The sequence below is a fragment of the Tamandua tetradactyla genome, chromosome 7 (assembly GCF_023851605.1).
Source record: "Tamandua tetradactyla isolate mTamTet1 chromosome 7, mTamTet1.pri, whole genome shotgun sequence".
NCBI lineage: Eukaryota > Metazoa > Chordata > Mammalia > Pilosa > Myrmecophagidae > Tamandua > Tamandua tetradactyla.
In genome coordinates, this window is record NC_135333.1 from 4,614,020 (window position 1) to 4,630,969 (window position 16,950).

The window sequence follows — 16,950 nt, forward strand, 5'->3', positions numbered from 1 at the left end:
TAATAGGCAACATTTTTTAAAGTACTTAATATAAAATGCACATTTTTAAGGTATTTTAAACAGCATGTCTATGAAAAATACATATGTACAGCAAACTAAAACCAGAAATTGAAATTCATCCCCGCTTCATATACTAAAACAAGAACTACTATTTTTCTGAGAAAATGCAGATTGTGAAAAATACGTTACAAAGTTCATAAATTTATTTTCTATCATATGTGCAAACTAAAATATATTAATTTAAAAGAGAAACACTGATCACGTCAGCTGCATCCACAGCTGATTCCATTCGTAATCAGCCAAAGGGGAGTGTCTTCTGCAATGAGTGATGCTTAATCTAATCACAGGAAGCCTTTTAAGGAAGATTCAGAAAAGACAGGCTCTATTCCTGCTTCGGCTGGTGAGCCTCTCCTGTGGAGTTTGTCTAGACCTTCCATCAGAATCGTTGGCTTCACAGCCTGCCCTGTGGATTTTGGACTCTGCGTTCCAGCGGTCACATAAGACACTTTTATAAATTTCATATTTGCGAGTGTTCCCTGTTGATTCTGTTTCTCTACAGAACCCTAACTAATACACTCAGAGAACCAAAGTCAAGAGCACTGGCCAGGGCGGGCCGCGGTGGCTCAGCGGGCAAGAGTGCTTGCCTGCTATGCCGGAGGACCCCGGTTCGATTCCCGGCCCCAGCCCATGTAAAAAACAAACAAACAAACAAAATATAATAAAACAAGAAAATGTTTAAAGATGTTTCCCTTTCTTCCTCCCTTCCATCCTTCCTTCCTTCTCTCTGTCTTTCCTTCCCTTCCTCCCTTTCTCTTTAAAAAAAAAAAAAAAAAAAAAAAAAAAAAAAAGAGCACTGGCCATCTGGTTGGGGCTTATTGTAAAGTAAAGGGTACTAGAATGTAAGCTCTTACAGAAGTCATATATATTTAGGAGTTGTAACGGTTATGTCCAAATTCTGAGATACTGAGCTGTTTGTGTATAACCTGGTCATCCCTAGAAACTACAGGCATTTAGGTGACACCTGAGACTGAGCTTGAACTCTGAAGCTATGAAAGTCAGCAGTACCCTATACAGGAACTGTTTTATTAGTTGAAAAAGGGATCAGACTTTGACTACAAATATGAAGGAAGCTGATCTGGATAGAATTAAGGTACATTAGAATACAGGATAAAGGATGATATCACCCATATTTTAAAACTTCAACTTCTGTGTGAGACCAAAGGGAGAGATATTTATTTGGTGGAAAATTTATATTTTGGGTACTGTATTATGTAATTTAACTTGTATGGTCAGTTTAGTTGAACACCATTTAAGTACATGGAATCTTGACTAGGGCATGAGATTTCGTTGGTTTGCCCATCAAACTTAGTGTGATGCACCCATATATCCCAGGGTAATTTGGGTACTGAATAAAGAAGTTTTTGCAAAGTCCCCTTGGGGTCTGGGGGGAAAGGAGAAACTATTCAACTTTCCCATTTGGATAATTTCTGATATTCTCGCAACCAGTGGGGACAAACAATAATAGGCTGAGCCTTCAATCTTGGGGTTCGCCCCTATGAAACTTTTTTCTGCAAAGGACAGGTAAAGTCTACTTAAAATTAGGTGTAAGTGTTGCCCCCAGAGAATCTCTTTTGTTGCTCAGACGTGGAGTCTCTCTCTAAGCCAGCTTGGCAGGTAAACCCATAGCCATTCCCCCTACGTAGGACATGACTCCCAGGGGTAGAAATCTCCCTGGCAACACAGGACAGAACTCCCAGGGTGAGCCGGTACCTGGCATCATGGGATTGAGAAACCCATCTTGACCGAAAGGATGAAGAGAGAAATGAGAAAAAACGCAGTTTCAGTGGCTGAGAGCTTTCAAACAGAGCCAAGAGGTTATCCTGGAGGTTATTGTTATACATTATACAGATATCTCTTTTTAGTTTATGGTGTATTGGAGTGGCTGAAGGGAAGCACCTGAAAATTGTTGCACTGTGTTCCAGTAGCTTTGATTCTAGAAAATGACTGTATAATGATGTAACTTTTACAATGCAACTGTGTGATCGTAAAAACCTTGTGTCTCATGCGCCTTTTATCCAGGGTATGAACAGATGAGTAAAATAATATGGATAAAAATAAATAAATAGTAGGGGGGATAAAGAGTAAAATAAATTGTATAGATGGAAATATTAGTAGTCAATATGAGGGAGGGGTAAGGGACACGGGATGTATGAGTTTCTTCTCTTTTCTTTTTATTTCTTTTTCTGGGGTGATGCAAATGTTCTAAAAAATGATTATGAGGATGAATACTCGGTTAAGTGATGATACTATGAGCCACTGATTGCACACCATATATGGACTGCATGTGTGTGAAGATTAGTCAATAAAAATATTTTTTGAAAAATCTATTCTAGTGACCTTCCCCTGATTCTTTTTTATATTTAATCTCATTTGGGTCTTCAGGTTTCACTGGAAGCTGATATGGGGATGAAAGTTATAATACAAATGAGGGATACAACTTCTAATTTCCTACCAACTATTTGAGAATTTCAACATAAAGTTACAGGCTTACCAGATATACATTATGAGATATAAAGACTTCTGGTCTTTCAAAATTGTTCATGTAATTTTCTGTTAACAACCACTGCACCCTCATTACATCCTAAAGGTTGAACTCTGGAGTCAAAATATCGTAGATTAAATGATAGGCTGTTCTTGTTGCATCCCCAAAATCTACACATATAAATCTGATTTTATGATTAATCAAGCCTCCTTAATTTCTTGCTCTCTATCTCTCACCTTCTGATGATCAACTATTCAGTTCATGGAAAGACAGGCAAGGACAGAAAACAAATATAAAGCACACTAATCAAATAAAAGCAATTACTACGATATTTTGTTAAATTATAAGCTAATTTAATTAAGAGAAGTTTTATCATTTACTTGACCAATGAAAATTAAGCACCTACTTAACCAAAATTAACTGAGTTTATTTAATGTCTGTTTCCAATTATATTGTCAATTGGAATTTGTACGAGATTGCCACAGAGGCAACTCTTACATTTAGATATTGCCAGTGAGTAGGAAAAGGGTCTTTATTTGACTTACAAAACAACCACTTTTGGACCAAGGTTTCCCAGACTTGATACCACTGATATTTGGAGCTGGACACGTCTTTGCTGTGGGACCTGTCCTGTGTACTACAGGATGTATAGCAGCATCCCTGGCCTCTACCCACCAGATGCCAATAGCATCTCACCAGCCGTGACAACCAAAAATGTCTCCATACATTCCCAAAGGAACAAAATTGACCTCAGTTGAGAACCACTGATTTAGACCAATAAGAATTCCTGATTTTCTACTTTTCTACTTTCACCCAGAACTGTGTATACACCAGATACATGAAAAGGCTGACGGCCATCCCTAATGTCATGCTTTGAAGAACTATTCTTATCTTGTTTAATCTTCATGTTTTTAACATTTCTGAGTCAGTGATATTACTCTGATAACCCTTTATTCTATTCATTAACTTGCCATATTTTTGCTAGATATAATTATGATCAGAAATATATTTTAAAAATATAATTTTAAATTATAGAAAACATGAATCCTAATGAAACATAAAAAGTCATAAAACATAGACTGTTATTTCATTTTAATTTACCCATAGAGTATAACGTTTTACTGTTATGAAGAAAGATTTAGAAAGCAATAAACTGTTATTATGGCTGGAATATGTCATGTTAAGAACTGGAAAAATATATTTATGTTCTAAGGAAATTAAAATACATGTGGGAAAATATTTCTTTTAATCTCTCTTTCCAAAATAAAAATTTTTGACATGAAAAAAAAAAAAAATCTTCACATCCCTAGCCTCAGTAATCTTTTAGGCACTGGGGGAAAAAAAGTGTTTTTTTTTTAATAAAACTCCCTATCTTCAAAAAACTGGACAAACGGAGGACAAAGACAAGAACGCACCATGTAGATAATGAGTAAGAGCTAAAATCACTAGTATGAATTAAGTCCCATGGTTTAAAACAAAAACAAAGAAATCAGATGACTTTACCCAAAAAAAGTGGAATAACCAGAATACAATCTATTTTAAACCATTAATATGTAGGATAGTGTAGAGAAATCCAGACCAGGGATAAGATGCAATGGCCAATGAGAAGTCATCACAATGGAAGAAGCATTACACAGGGAGGACTTAAACTAGAAAAATAACTGGAAATCGGAAAAAGGAGAGACATTCAACTTGGCAAGGAATTAGATGTGTAAAATCAGGAAAAATTAAGGATTAATAAAATTTCAGGCTCAGGCAACTGGGTAGATTAAAGTGCAATTAACTGACAGTAAAAAGGGAAAGCCAAGGTTTGCATTACTGTTCTGAGTTTAATGCCATCATCATTCCTATTACATCTCACTCAGAATCAAGGTCTGTCAACTTGCACTCTTTTCCTCTAAATACATCTATCTATCTCTAATCCAAACAGTTTCCTCTCTCCCACCTCTCCACAAGAATCTCTGCAGCATTATCAGTCAAATCCACACATTAGTGTATATACACTACTTAAAAATCTCTGTTGATAAGTAACATTATATGTTAGTATTGTATGTTAAATAAATGGCTAGCAATTAACTCAATTTGAAAACAATATTTCATAAAGTTTTCAAATATTTTATCATTAAACTAATTTCCAAGTCTTACCTCTGTCCACAAAGAAGTTCCTCGTCCTAAGGACTCCTCTTGTCTCAAAGACATGAGAAAAGTTGAGACATCTGAAAGTGACACTTTCTCCTGGGGGACAAGTTTTTAAAAATTATTCATTTAAAACATTTTAACTGAAGAAAACAGTCACTGTGAAAGCAGTATCATTAACTCAAAAGAAAGTTACATTTTAAAAGAAAATTTAAAGCGAACATATTGATTGCACACAACCAATACATTATATAAATTGAAAGACTTTTTTTACAAATCTGTTTTCCTTAAAATCAAAAGTTACTACCTCAGAAGCAATATGGTTGACAATCTTAAAAAGAAAAAAAAAGATAACACTTCATAAGAAAAATTATTTTAAATCAAAAAGGGATTATTACTTTTCAGTTCACAAAAACAACCTGTATCTTTTTGTCCCCCTAACATGTGCTTCTTGGATTAAGATAGCCTATTGTAGGCCTGGAGTTGGTAAACTATGGCTCTCAAGCCAAAACCACTCATGGACTGTTTTTTGTAAGTGTTACTGGAACATACAGGTCCATTCAAACTGTCTATGGATGCTTTTAGCTACAAAGGAAGAGTTGAAGAATTAGGAGAAACCGTATGTTCTGCAAAGCCTAAAATATTCACTATCTGACCCTTTACAGAAAGTTTGCTGACCCTTGCCCTAAGCAATAGTATTACTGGGGCTCTGTAAAAGCACAGCATAAAGACAGTATGACTTCTTAGGATGTCAACTCTTGGAAGATAAATTTTACTCCAGAATTTTTTTTATTATTATAATGAAGAATACGAACGTGTATAAATTTACAGATAAAAGAAGAAATTTCCCACTATGCCTGTGACCTTCCCACACAAATCTGCTCTAATACCCATGAAACATGGTGAAAATGTTTGAGAAGTGCTATTAGGGGAACATTTTCAAAGTAGGCATGAGAGAAAAATGGAACAAAACATTTTATTGTTCTTTTGCCTTCACGGCGACATTAACTAAAAGCAGGAGGACAAACAGGGGCTAAGTCCTCTTTTGACTCTACAGCAACCCTTAAGAACTGGAGAGTAAGTTAAAGGAGGATTCAAAAGTTACAAAATCCTCCAGCAAGGCCTTAATTTCCATTTTACACCCATTTGCCAATTTTTATACTCACTTTCGCAGGGATTCCCAAGACTACCACCAGGTCATTCGCTAGGATGACGCACAGGACCCAGCCTATAGCTGTATTCATGGCTAAGATTTATTACGGCAAAAGGATACAGAGCAAAACGAGCAAAGGGAAAAGACATATGGGGCAAAGTCAGGAGAAAACCAAGTACAAGCTTCCTCGCCCAGTGGAGTCACACAGGACATGCTTAATTCCCAGTAATAAGCTCTGACAAAACTTAGGAAGTGCTATCAGGGGAGCTCAGTAGAGATTCAGAGCCTAGGGTTTGTACTGGGGGCTGTCATAGAAATCCCCTTCCCAGCACGTACCAAAATTTCAGACTCCCCAGAAGAAAGCAGGTATTTGGCATAAACCACATTGTCTGTATCGCCTTAGGCACAGTGAGCCACTCTTGGTCAGGATGGTAGAAACCCTCCTGAAATCCAACTTCCCAAATCCAACCAGGGGCCAGCCTTACAAGAAGACCTTTCTAACCATAGCAGTCACAGGCCTGTCATGTTTACCCCTTCATGCACAATTACTAAGAAAGACTTGTAAACTGAAGTATCGTGAGTAAAAAAAGATGAACTTACCACATCTACCAAATTCATAGCTGCTTGAAGAAGATAGCACTGAGCTGCCCCTCTCAATAGAATCTGATGTGTAACCATAGTACACTGAAGAACATCCCTGACATAAAAACAAAACGTGCACTGCCATATTTCCAAAGAAAATTCTGTCATTTTGTAACTATTGACAAACTGACTTATAAATTTATCTACAATTTCTAATACAGAAAGCCACTGTCAGTAGCATTTCAAAGATATTTTCTAATAAGGCCTCTAAGACAACTCAATTTTAATATGGAACATATTTCTTTTAAAATTAAAAAGATTTTATATGAAGAAATTGGAAATTTCTTGCAATTTTCATTTAAAGCAGGAACTTTAGGTTTCTAAATACTTTCTGATCAATATCATTGTATTATCTTAAGTTTTCTACATGTGAATATAATAAAAATTTAACTGACCTTATTTAAAGTGGTCAAAATCCAATAGCATGTGTTGTGAAACATATTTAAATTCATAATTCATGAAACAAATAAGCCAACTCTATATTAAATTTTTCCAATGTAAAAATTAAGAGCTCACAAATCTCAGTGCCAATAAAAACTAAAAACATTGATTGCACATTAAAGCTGAGGGAAAAACAAAATGGCCGGATGGAGAGTAACGGCAAATAACCACATGCGACACAGGAAGCATAAATTACCTGAGAGCAAGAAGCCCTTCTACACCCAGGGCTTTACATCTTGGGATATTTGCCAATGCCTTAGATAAAAACAAAATGGGAACAGAACACCAATGTCTACTTGTCATCTTCTGAATAAATTTTAATAGGAAACTACCTGAAAGAAAAAGTTTAAAAATATTGTTTCCAAAAAGTACATGAAAAGATGCTCAATATCATTAGTCATTAAAGAAACATAAATCAAAACCACAAATACCACTTCACACCCATAAGGATGGCGATAAAAAAGACAGGCAACAACAAATGTTGACAAGGACGTGCTACTGGAAATGTAAAATGGTGCAGATGCTTTGGAAAACAGGTTTGAAGTTCTTCAAAAAGCTACTCCTAGGTATATATCCAAAGTAATTGAAAACATGTCCGTATAAAATCTTATACACAAATATTCATAGCTGCATTCTGCATAACTGCCAAAAGGTGAAAATAACCCAATATGCATCAACTTATGAATGGATGTACACAATGTGGTGTATCAAAACAACAGAATAGTCTTCAGTCACAAACACGAATGAAATACTGAGACATGTTTTAACACGGATAAGCCTTGAAACATGATGCTAAGTGAAAGAAAACAGGCACAAAAGGCCACAAATTGTATAATTCCATTTATATGAAATGTTCAGAATAGGCAAATCTATAAAGACAGAAAATAGATCAGGGGCTACCAGGGGCAAGGGGAAATGGGAAGTGACTAATGGGTATGGGTATTTTTAGGGGGTGAAGAAACTAGTTTGGAATTAGTGGTGATGGTTGTACAACTTTGTGAATATACTAAAACCACTGAATTAAACACTTTAAAGGGGGTGAATTTTATGGTATGTAAACTAAATCTCAAAAAAGTTGTTGCAAAACAGATCAATATTATTTCAATTTCATTCCTATTTAGTAAGGTAAGTATTCTATTATATTGTAAAATATTTTTTTAAATGTTCAAGTAAATGTGAAATTTTTAACTGTTAGAACACATTCTTCCATTTAAGAGATATTAAGGAAATAGAGGATAGGAAAGATCGATGGTAAGTGAGTGGTCTTTGGTATCTGCAGAGTAACATCAGCTCTTCCCCACTGGTTGTTTCTTAACTCCGTGGATTTAATCACTATAATTCATTTTTCTATTTCAAGATGCAAAAGGATGCATCTTCATTCTGCATTCCCTGCTACTACATGATTTACTAAGGACCTTCAGGTCATGAAATTAGCAAGAACACCTGCCTATTTTCTCAGATCATCTCTGCAGAATGAGTTTTAAGAAATCCTCAGAAGCTTTTATATCTGCCAAAGTACTCCACACAAAACTAGATATACAGACACTATCCACTGGAAATTGTGACTGAAAAAAAATTACAAAGTAAAAGCCGTTATCTTTTTTCTTTGTGAACTAATTAAGTTCACTAAATTCCATCCTTTATCTTATACAGTATTCATGTCATATGGAAGACAGCAATGAGCAGACTGCCACATTATTCATTCATTCACTCAACACATTTATCAAGTGTTTATTATGTGCCTGGCACTGAGCCACAAACACCAGGTACTCAAATTCTAGGAAGTTCTGACCACTATTATTCCAGTCACGTTGTACTACTGACATGAGACGTACAGCATGGTGGACAAATTAATCCTCACACTGCTGGATCCCAGAAGTTTAAACTTCTGAATTCTAGTAAACTAAGGAATGGCTCCAACAGTTAAATTATCTTCTCCATTAACTAATTTTTTAAAAAGTAATCAAAACAATCAATTTTATAAAAATTTTGAAGTCATGATATATGAGCCATCTTTTACTTCTGAACAGATATTACCAGTTGGTCATCTTGTCATACTACTTGCAGAATAAATACCGAAAAGAAAAATTGCATACCCAGGGTCACTTCACAAGTCATAAAGGCAGCCATGAGAAAAACGTTTAGAAATTAAAGTCCTCCTGCTGGTCAGCAAACAAAATAACACGGCTTCTGTACTTCGCGCACCAACTTAGTATACTTCATCAAAAATAAAAATAAATCCCCAATCTGACAAAGTAGGATATTTCTAGGACACAGCTTACATAAAAGAAGTATATTTTTCTTTTTTATCTTTCAAAGTCAATATCTATAAAAGGACAACTTTAGCAAGCAAAGATCATCAGATCTTTGCCAGGGCAGACACGCTATTTTCAATTGTTTCCTAAACCCTAGGTTCTCTCTCAATAACCTAGTTTATTAGTTTTTGAAATTTACTAGCATTAGAAAAGATAGTTCACTACAACACACGTTTTAAAACTAATTTCATGCTACTCACACCAATATTGGCAATATATACAATGACAAAAGTATATATTCAATTATAGTGGAAACCTAAATAATTATGACAAAATTTACATATCCTGGAAAAAAGAAACTATTTTAAATTAATATTGATTACAACTGTCTTAAGATGGTGCCTATAACCAACATACTAAAAATAAAATTTTTAAAGCTAATATATATATATATATTTAAATAACTCTTTATTGACACATACTCTTTATTTCTTCTGGAAGAAGAGAAGTATAAGTGACTAAAAACTTCTGTAATTTCAATCCCAATGGCGAACCACTTCCTATTAGCTGGCTTGGGGACCTGTAACAAAGAGAGAAAAAACAAGTATTTTAAATCTATTTACAAATAAGAATGCTGAAATAGGTCTAAATGGGATAAGGCCCAAGTCTTTTCAATAATAAAACATCAGACAATTTTGCTTTTCTGAACCTGGATTTTATTTTTCAATAAAATTTTGAAGAACCTCTGCTTCCAGAAATATGAGGATCTTCTAAAAGAATGGACATGAGTTAACAAGCTACTCTATTATACAGGCACATATTTCCTTTTTTATGACATTTACCCCCACATTTACACATAAATAAATCTTGCTAAATAGTATCATTTAAAAAATAACCTAAAAATGATAATTTTAAATTATAGTTTATTGTTTTCAACATATAATTTAGTAACTTTAAATCTTTAAGTCTAAAATAAAAGAAACAGCATTCATAACATACACATATATTAGTAATAACTTTTCCAAATGCATGTAATATGTACTAAAGTCGTTTTTTCTGCTGTTTATCTTCTGTCAAGAACATTATGTTAATGGAACAATTAGATTGCTGGAAAACTAAAGGTATTTCATAATAAATATGTTCGTCAACTCCTAGAAAGAAAAGCTTTTTTCATTGACTTTACTGCTCTCCAGCTGTCTAATTGCTTCCGAAAATTATTCAACAGTAATGAGTTATTTGAAAACTAAAAATAATTGACAAATCAAGCATTACTATGCTCTTTTAATAGCTATTAAGTAGAACTAAATATTAATATAACTTGGCACAGACTAAATTTAAAAAAAAAAAAACTAGTTGGGAGGAAGGGATTTTTTTTGTTTAGAATCATACCAAACAAGACTTACAAGTATAAATTCAGTTATCAGTATTAGAAAGAAAACATAACTCCAGAGTATAAATAATGCACAAAAAATGAGACAAAGCCACAATACTAACAAACAACCTTTTCTCTTTTAAATCTATTTACAACCTTTCTAACAAGCAAAAGTGGCAAATAAATAAATATGTTCTAGATGAGGGCCAAATATGGAGGAGGGAAAGGTTAGAATGGACCCTGTGCTACTGGACTACAATTGGATGTACTGGTAGGAATTCTTAACATAGGTGGATAGACAACTAGAAAGACAGACGATGAATTAGACATAGAAGTATATGGTCATATCTTCCCACCAGACAGATCTAAGAAACTGATGTGTGGAGAGAGTCAATGATCAAGTATTTGTGGTAAAACCTTAAACACTTGGTGAATAAGAATGAAAAGTAAATGGGAATTCTTTGCAATATTCTCACAACTTCTCTGCAAGTCTGAAATTAAGTCAAAATAGAAAAATAAGGAGTAAGGTGAATGGTTACACCCTGCTTCATGTTGGAGGTTAACAAAAAAGTTTGGGCACCGGATATTGGTGATAGCAGCACAATACTGTGAATTAGTATCAGTTGGTGATAGCAGCACAATATTGTGAATTAATATCACTTTAAAGTGGCTAAAATGGGAAATTTTGAGTTGTATATGTTTACTTAAATTAAGAGCTAATATAAATACACACACACACATATACATGATGACAATGCTGCCAAAAAAAAAAAAAAAGCCATCCTGTTTAACATCCTATACTCCTTAAGCATCAAATGCCCCATCTCTACCCTGTTCCTGTCTCCTGATAGATAACCTGTATTCTTAACTTTAGCTCTCAAAGTTCACTCATTAATGTTAGCTCATATAAGTGAGACCATACAGTATCTGTCCTTTTGTTTCTGGCTAATTTTACTCAGCATAATCTCAAGGTTCATCCATGTTACATGCTTAGAGTGAACAAATATAAAAATGTTTTTGCATGAGAACAAATGAATGTCAGTATTGCATGGGATAGTATATGGGGCGATAAATACAATCAATGCAAACTACAGATTATAGTTAACAGTAACATTGGAATATGCTTGCACTGAATGTAACAAAAGCAATATACCAAAGTTAAATGTCAATAAGTGGGGATATTGGGGAGGGGTATAGGATTCTTTCAGAAGAAACAGAAATATCCTCATATAAATTGCAATGGTGAATATAATCACATGGCTACATGATTATACCAGGAACCACTGATTTTTGACTCAGGATGGATTATACGTTGTGTGAATAAAATTGTCTAAAAATGAACAGAGAGAAACAAGTGCTGACGAAATGTGGAGAGAGATGGACCTAATCACTGTTGGAAGGGAATCAGAGAGTTGTGTCCCTCTGGAAGGCAGTGTGGTGGCTCCACGGGAGGCTAGGAATGGGGATGCCACATGATCCTAAAACCCGGCAGTTAAGTGTATACTTGGAGGAACTTGAACCAGGACACAAATAGACAATTGCACACTGGTGTTTATGATGGCAGTGTTCGGGATTTACAACGGATGGAGGTGCCCTACGGATATATGGACTGAAGAACAGAAGGGGGAACTATGGTGTACGCATACAATGGACTACTGAGCAACCGCCAGAAGGAATGAAGTTGTGAGGCATGCAACTAGGTGAATGGACCTTGAGGACAGAATGTTGAATGATGTAAGCCGAAACAAAAGGACAAATATTATGCCTCACTAATATGGACCAACTATAATGTACGAACTCTGAGAACTGAATTCGAGAGCACATATTATCAAGTGAAGGCCTCTGGTAAAGGTTGCTAGGCCATAAGCTCTTACAGTAAGCAGTCACATCTTTTCAGAGTTTTAACAGTTATTTCTAAATTCTGAGATGCCAAGCTTTGTGTATAACGTGGACTTTCCCTGGAAATTAGGGTATTTATGTGACACCTGAGACTCAGCGCTAGAGTTCTACAGTATTATCCCATTCAGCAACTGTTCAGAACACTGAAAAAGTGATCAGACTTCAATTAGAGATATGAATGAAGCTGCTATGGGTAGTACTAAGGTAAATCAGACTAAAGAGTAAAGGATGATACTGACTGTATTTTAAAACTCCAATTTCTGGTTGAGATCAAAGAGATGTTTACTTGACTCAAAATTAATATTTTTGGTAGCACACTACCTAATTTAACTTGTATGGTCAGCTTACACGAACACCATTAACTACATGGAACTTTGAATAGGGAGTGAGATGGTGTTTGTTTGTACAGGTTGGTGTGATCCCCTGATAAATTCCAGAGTAATTTGGGCAGAAGATTAGAAAGTGTTTGCAAGGTATGGACTGGGGGAAAAGGTATAAACATTAAACTTCCCCTCCTGAGGAAGACCTAATATCTTAGCAATCATTTGGGGCTGCCAATTTGATGGGCCAGACCCTCAACCTTGGAGCTTGCCCTTATGAATCTAATTCCTGCAGAGGAGACGCTAAGCCTATGTGTAATTATGCTTGAGTTACCCCCAGAGAACCTCTTTTGTTGCTCAGATGTGGCCTCTCCTTCTAAGCCAACTCTGCAGGTGAATTCACTGCACTCCCCATGCCTACATGGCACATGACTCCCAGGGGTGTAAATCTCCCTGGCAACGTGAGACATGACTCCAGGGGACGAGTCTAGCCCTGGCATGTGGAAGGAAGCCTTCCTGTTTAAAAGGGAAAATAAAAATATAAAGTTTCAGTGGCTGTGAGACTTCAAATAGAGCCAAGAGGTCACTCTGGAGGCTATTCTTAGGCAGTACACAGATATCCCCTTCCAGTTTTTGGTGTACTGGAATAGCTAGAGTGAAGTAACTGAATCTCTTAAACTGTAATTCAATAGCCTTGATTCTTGATGATGACTGAATAACTAAAGAGTTTTTAAAGTGTGTCCATGTGATTGTCAAAACATTTTGACTGACACTCCCTCTATCCAGCATATGGGCAGATGAGTGAGAAGGAAAAAAAAGACAAATAAATAAATAATAGGAGGGAAAGCAGTTATGGGATGTTTTGGGTGTTCTTTTTTGCTTTTATTTTACTTTTATTCTTTTGTGTGTTTTTTTTGGAGTAATGAAAATGTTCAAAAATCTATTTTGATGATGAATACACAGCTACATGATGATACTGTGAATGACTGTATAATTTGGAGGATTATGTGCTATGTGAATATATAACACATCTCAATAAAACTGCATTTAAAAAACTTTTTTTTTTAAGAAAAAAGAAGGCTAAGGGTGGGGTCTTCATTTAGGCTCAAAAGTATATCTGTTTCAGTTTATTCTGCATTAAAACAATTTATTGTGAAAAAAGAAAACAAGAAAGAATAATTTTCAAGAGAGCACAAAGCAGGAGTAGGGGGAACAAAGTAAGCAATGTAACACATACTTGCTAAAAGCCCAAGAAAGGAGGGACTTCCAGAGAAGATGGTGGCTTAGTAAGACGCACGGGTCTTAGTTCCTCCTCCAGAACAGCAACTAAAGAAACAGAAACAATACGAAACAGCTCCCGGAGCCATGACAGAGACCAAAAAGACAGCGTACCCCATTCTGGAACAGCTGAACGGGCAGGAAGAATCCGCTGCGGTGAGATACCCGAGGGGCGTGCGTTTTCCCGGCCGGGGCGGCTGGCGACTGGGGTCCCCTCCACGCACGTGGTCCGACTGGGAACGTTGGATAGCGGGGCCCGCCCGCCACGCTTGGCGTCTCGGGCCAGCTGGGCAAATTGGACCGGTACTCCCCCAAGCCGCGGTGGCTGGCGACCCCCCCTCCACGCGCGGTTTCCCTGGCCGACTGCGAGATTCGGATTGGCAAGTTAAAGGAGCCACAGCATCTTTTACTGGTGGGACCCGCAGACAGACGAGTGCCACGAGTGCCACCTACTGGGCAGGAAAAGAAAAACAGAGCCCAGAGACTTCACAGAAAAATCTTTCAACCTGCTGGGTCCCACACCCAGGGAAATCTGATCAAATGCCCAGACACCAGCAGAAAATAACGGATCACGCTCGGAAAATTGAAGATATGGCCCAGTCAAAGGAACAAAGCAATAGTTCAAATGAGATACAGGAGCTGAGACAACTAATGCTGAATATACGAACAGAAATGGAAAACCTCTTCAAAAACCAAATCAATAAATTGAGGGAGGACATGAAGAAGACATGGGCTGAACAAAAAGAAGAAATAGAAAATCTGAAAAAACAAATCACAGAACTTATGGGAGTGAAGGATAAAGTAGAAAAGATGGAAAAAACAATGGATACCTACAATGGTAGATTTAAAGAGACAGAAGCTACAATTAGTGAACTGGAGGATGGAGCATCTGAATTCTGAAAAGAAACAGAAACTATAGGGAAAAGAATGGAAAAACTTGAGCAGGGGATCAGGGAACTGAATGACAATATGAAGCGCACAAATATACGTGTTGTGGGTGTCCCAGAAGGAGAAGAGAAGGGAAAAGGAGGAGAAAAACTAATGGAAGAAATTATCACTGAAAATTTCCCAACTCTTATGAAAGACCTAAATTTGCAGATCCAAGAAGTGCAGCACACCCCAAAGAGAATAGACCCAAATAGGCGTTCTCCAAGACACTTACTAGTTAGAATGTCAGAGGTCAAAGAGAAAGAGAGGATCTTGAAAGCAGCAAGAGAAAAACAATCCATCACATACAGGGGAAACCCAATAAGACTATGTGTAGATTTCTCAGCAGAAACCATGGAAGCTAGAAGACAGTGGGATGATATATTTAAGTTACTAAAAGAGAAAAACTGCCAACCAAGACTTCTATATCCAGCAAAATTGTCCTTCAAAAAGGAGGGAGAAATTAAAACATTCTCAGACAAAAAGTCACTGAGAGAATTTGTGACCAAGAGACCAGCTCTGCAAGAAATACTAAAGGGAGCACTAGAGTCAGATACGAAAAGACAGAAGAGAGAGGTATGGAGTAAAGTGTAGAAAGAAGGAAAACCAGATATGATATATATAATACAAAAGCCAAAATGGTAGAGGAAAATATTATCCAAACAGTAATAACACTAAAAGTTAATTAACTGAATTCCCCAATCAAAAGACACAGACTGGCAGAATGGATTACAACCCAGCAGTACCACTGCTAGGTATCTACTCAAAGGACCTAAGGGCAAAGACACAGGCGGACATTTGCACACCAGTGTTTATAGCAGCATTATCTACAATTGCAAAGAGATGGAAACAGCCAAAATGTCCATCAACAGACGAGTGGCTAAACAAACTGTGGTGTATACCTACGATGGAATATTATGCAGCTTTAAGACAGACTAAACTTATGAAGCATGTAATAACATGGATGGACCTAGAGAACATTATGCTGAGTGAGTCTAGCCAAAAACTAAAGGACAAATACTGTATGGTCCCACTGATGTGAACCGACATTCGAGAATCAGCTTGGAATATATCACTGGTAACAGAGACCAGCAGGAGTTAGAAACAGGGTAAAACAATGGGTAATTGGAGCTGAAGGGATACAGACTGTACAACAGGACTAGATACAAAAACTCAAAAATGGACAGCACAATAATACCTAATTGTAATGTAACTATGTTAAAACACTGAATGAAGCTGCACCTGAACTATAGTTTTTTGTTTGTTTGTTTGTTTGTATTTTTTGTTTTTGTTTTTTTTCTTTTTCCTTTTATATATATATATTTTTTATTATTATTATTTTAATTTTCTTCTCTATATTAACATTCTATATCTTTTTCTGCTGTTTTGCTAGTTCTTTTCCTAAATCGATGCAAATGTACTAAGAAATGATGATCGTACATCTATGTGATGATACTAAGAATTACTGAGTGCATGTGTAGAATGGAATGATTTCTAAATGTTGTGTTAATTTCTTTTCTTTTTTTTAATTAAAAAAAAAAAAAAGCCCAAGAAAGGAGGCGTTCGTGGCAGCAAAAAGAAGAAAAGAAGAAGAAGAATACTTGATACAAATAATAAGAAAAGGTAGGAACAAGGAGGGCAACAGTGGCTCAGTGGCAGGGTTCTTGCCTGCCATGCCAGAGACCTGGGTTCATTTTCCAGTGCCTGCCCATGTTAAAAAAAAATTGGTAGGAATAACAAACATAGGAAGAGAACAAGTTACATGTAAAGAAAGAGGAGTTAAGGCTTAAAGATGTGCGGAATTTCTATTTGGGCTAATGGAAAAGTTTTAGTAATGGATGGTGCTGATGGTAGCACAACATTGTGACTATAATTAACAGCACAGAATTATGTAACTGAATGTGGTCAAAAGGGGAAATTTTAGGTCGAATATATGGTACTAGAATGAAAAAATTTTTAAATATCCATGGAACTGCACAAAATAA

At 36.1% G+C, this 16,950-nt stretch overlaps 1 protein-coding gene across 3 annotated transcripts in view; it reads right to left on the reverse strand.

The window, feature by feature from the left end:
- TARBP1 (tRNA guanosine 2 -O-methyltransferase TARBP1) overlaps positions 1-16,950 on the reverse strand; it is a 116,373-nt gene that overhangs the window by 82,414 nt on the left and 17,009 nt on the right. For all 3 annotated transcript variants that reach the window (XM_077168365.1, XM_077168366.1, XM_077168367.1), the window contains exons 6-9: positions 9,652-9,749; positions 7,111-7,246; positions 6,432-6,528; positions 4,688-4,777 (exon numbers count right to left, since the gene is read on the reverse strand). In XM_077168365.1, coding sequence (XP_077024480.1) covers positions 4,688-4,777; positions 6,432-6,528; positions 7,111-7,246; positions 9,652-9,749 — 421 coding nt within the window. The remainder of the gene's footprint in view (positions 1-4,687; positions 4,778-6,431; positions 6,529-7,110; positions 7,247-9,651; positions 9,750-16,950) is intronic.